This window comes from Salvelinus sp. IW2-2015, unplaced genomic scaffold (assembly GCF_002910315.2).
Source record: "Salvelinus sp. IW2-2015 unplaced genomic scaffold, ASM291031v2 Un_scaffold6514, whole genome shotgun sequence".
In the NCBI taxonomy this organism is placed as follows: Eukaryota; Metazoa; Chordata; class Actinopteri; order Salmoniformes; family Salmonidae; genus Salvelinus; species Salvelinus sp. IW2-2015.
In genome coordinates this window covers 24,922-27,331 of record NW_019947776.1, presented here as the reverse complement: position 1 = coordinate 27,331, position 2,410 = coordinate 24,922, and the positions used below count along the sequence as shown (strand labels likewise).

General features: G+C 57.1%; 1 protein-coding gene across 1 annotated transcript; it reads left to right on the top strand.

Annotated features, from left to right (window-relative positions):
• The first annotated feature begins 993 nt into the window (after positions 1 to 993).
• LOC139026960 (uncharacterized) lies at positions 994 to 1,971 on the top strand. The gene is made up of 2 exons (XM_070442181.1): positions 994 to 1,001; positions 1,176 to 1,971. Exons 1-2 carry the CDS (start codon positions 994 to 996, stop codon positions 1,969 to 1,971), a joined length of 804 nt encoding a protein of 267 aa, XP_070298282.1.
• The last annotated feature ends 439 nt before the right edge of the window (positions 1,972 to 2,410 follow it).

Below are 2,410 nucleotides of genomic sequence, written 5' to 3'. Positions count from 1 at the left end.
AACTAGGCAAGTCAGTTAAGAACAAATTCTTATTTACAATGACGGTCTACCGGGGAACAGTGGGTTAACTGCCTTGTTCAGGGGGACAATGGGTTAACTGCCTTGTTCAGGGGCAGAACGACAGATTTGTACCTTGACAGATCGGGGATTCGATCCAGCAACCTTTTGGTTACTGGCCCAACCCTCTAACCACTAGGCTACCTGCCGCCCTTATAGCAAAGAGAGCTATAGGCTAGCCTGTGTGTTAATATGGCAGGTCTCTTCTGTGCCACATCATCAGTGGTATGCAGACTAGTTTAGAGGACTATAGACTAGTGCAGCCTGTGACAGGTCTCTTCTGTGCCACATCATCAGTGGTATACAGACTAGTTTAGAGGACTATAGACTAGTGCAGCCTGTGACAGGTCTCTTCTGTGCCACATCATCAGTGGTATACATATGTTTCTATTTTGGCTACTTGAAGTCTGGATTTACTTGTGATGTAGCTGTGGTCTGGTGTGGATGCCAAGGGGGTAGTTCGCTAAAACCCTCAATCATGTTTGTCCAAATGGCAACAGATTAGGTCAGAGGCTCATGAAAAGGCTGTGTGTGTGTGTGTGTGTTGACTGGTCTGTTTAATCGTGTGCTGAGCGATTAACCAAAATGTATATTTTTTTCTTCTGGTTATTAAACAACTAGTTGACCATTAGTTCTTGATTTGATTTGTAGTTGAACCATGTGGACGCTGGGCTGAAGGGAGTTGTAGTTTTCATTAAAATAATATTCAACCTAGTTCAGGCAGAAACGTGGTAATTAACTACAATGACCATAATCCATTGCGACTGTTCTTTCTGGTTTGGACAGAGTTGGATACACTTTTACGCCTGCTAATGTAGGCTAGAAACACACAGAGTGCATTTACCTTGTGAGAGAAGAATGTACGCAACACAACAAGAGAGAGGGATAGAGACAGTTCGTGAAAGTATACCTTATCTACTTTGAAGAACAAGTACAATGATTTAGTCAGACAGCTCTGCAGCATACTTAGGCAGACTACGGACAGGGGGCTACGGGCAGGGGGCTACGGACAGGGGGCTAACGGACAGGGGTGTATCGTACGGCAAGAGGGACTACGGGAGCAGAGGGGCTACCGGGCAGCGGGGTATCTAACAGGATCTCAGTGGGGATACGGACAGCGGTGAGGATCACGGACAGGGGGACTACCGACGGGGACTACGGACAAGGGGGTACTACGGCAGGGGGCTACGGACCCGGACTCGGGCGGTGACGGCCAGGCAACCAAGGGGGACTAGGAAGGGGTACGGAGCGGGGCTACGGACAGGACAGGGGAGGGCTGAGCGGGCAGGGGGACTATCGGACAGAGGGGGCGTATACGGCGGTACGGATAGCGGACTCAGCGGAGAGGGGTATCGTGGTACGAGGGAGCGAAGAGGGGCTAAACGGAGCAGTGGGGACGATGACCGCAGGGGACTACGGGCAGGGGAGCGTACGGCAGCAGGGGGCTACGGAGCAAGGGGGGCTACGCCAGGCAAGGGGGACTTATACGGGACAGGGGGCCTCGGGGCAGGGGGCCTACGGACAGGGGATCTAACGGGCAGGGGACTGACGGGCAAGGGGGCTACGACGGGCTTACGGTCAGGGGGCTTGACGGCATGGGGACATACCGCGGACAGGGGGGACACAGGGTACACGCGGCAGGGGGCTACGGAACAGGGGGCTGAAACTTTGGACGCAGGGGGGAGCTACACAAGGGGGCTAGGGACACCGGGGGGCTTACGGGCAGGGGGCTACGGGCTAGGGGGGCTAACGGACAGGGAGGTGCTACGGACAGGGCGGGCCTACGGACGAGGGGACTGCCGGCACAGGGGGACCAAGGACAGGGGGACTAGAACGGACAGGGTGGCTACGGACCAGGGGGGACTCACTCCAGGGGGCTACGGGGCAGGGGACTACAGATGGTCAGGGGGATGACTGACGGCGACAGGGGAACTCCGGGGAAGAAGAGGGCTGCCGGACAGAGGGGCTCCGGACAGAGGGGCTCGCGGCAGGGGGACTTACGGACAGGGGACCGACGGGCATGGGACACGGAGCAAGGGAGGCGTAAGCAGGGGACAACGGAGGGACACCGACAGAGGGGACAGCGAACAGGGGGAACCAGACAGCAGGGGACTACTGGGACAGGGGACTACGGACAGGGGGGCTACGGACAGGGGGCTACGGACAGGGGGCTACGGACAGGGGGACTACACGGACCGGGGGGGACTACGGAAACAGGGGGGCCAACGGACAGGGGGACCTACGGACACCAGGGGGGCAATACGACAAGGAGCGGGCTACGAGGCGAGCGACAGCGGGGAAAACTATACGGGCATGGGGGCTACGGACAGGAGGGAACTACGGGTCAGGGGAC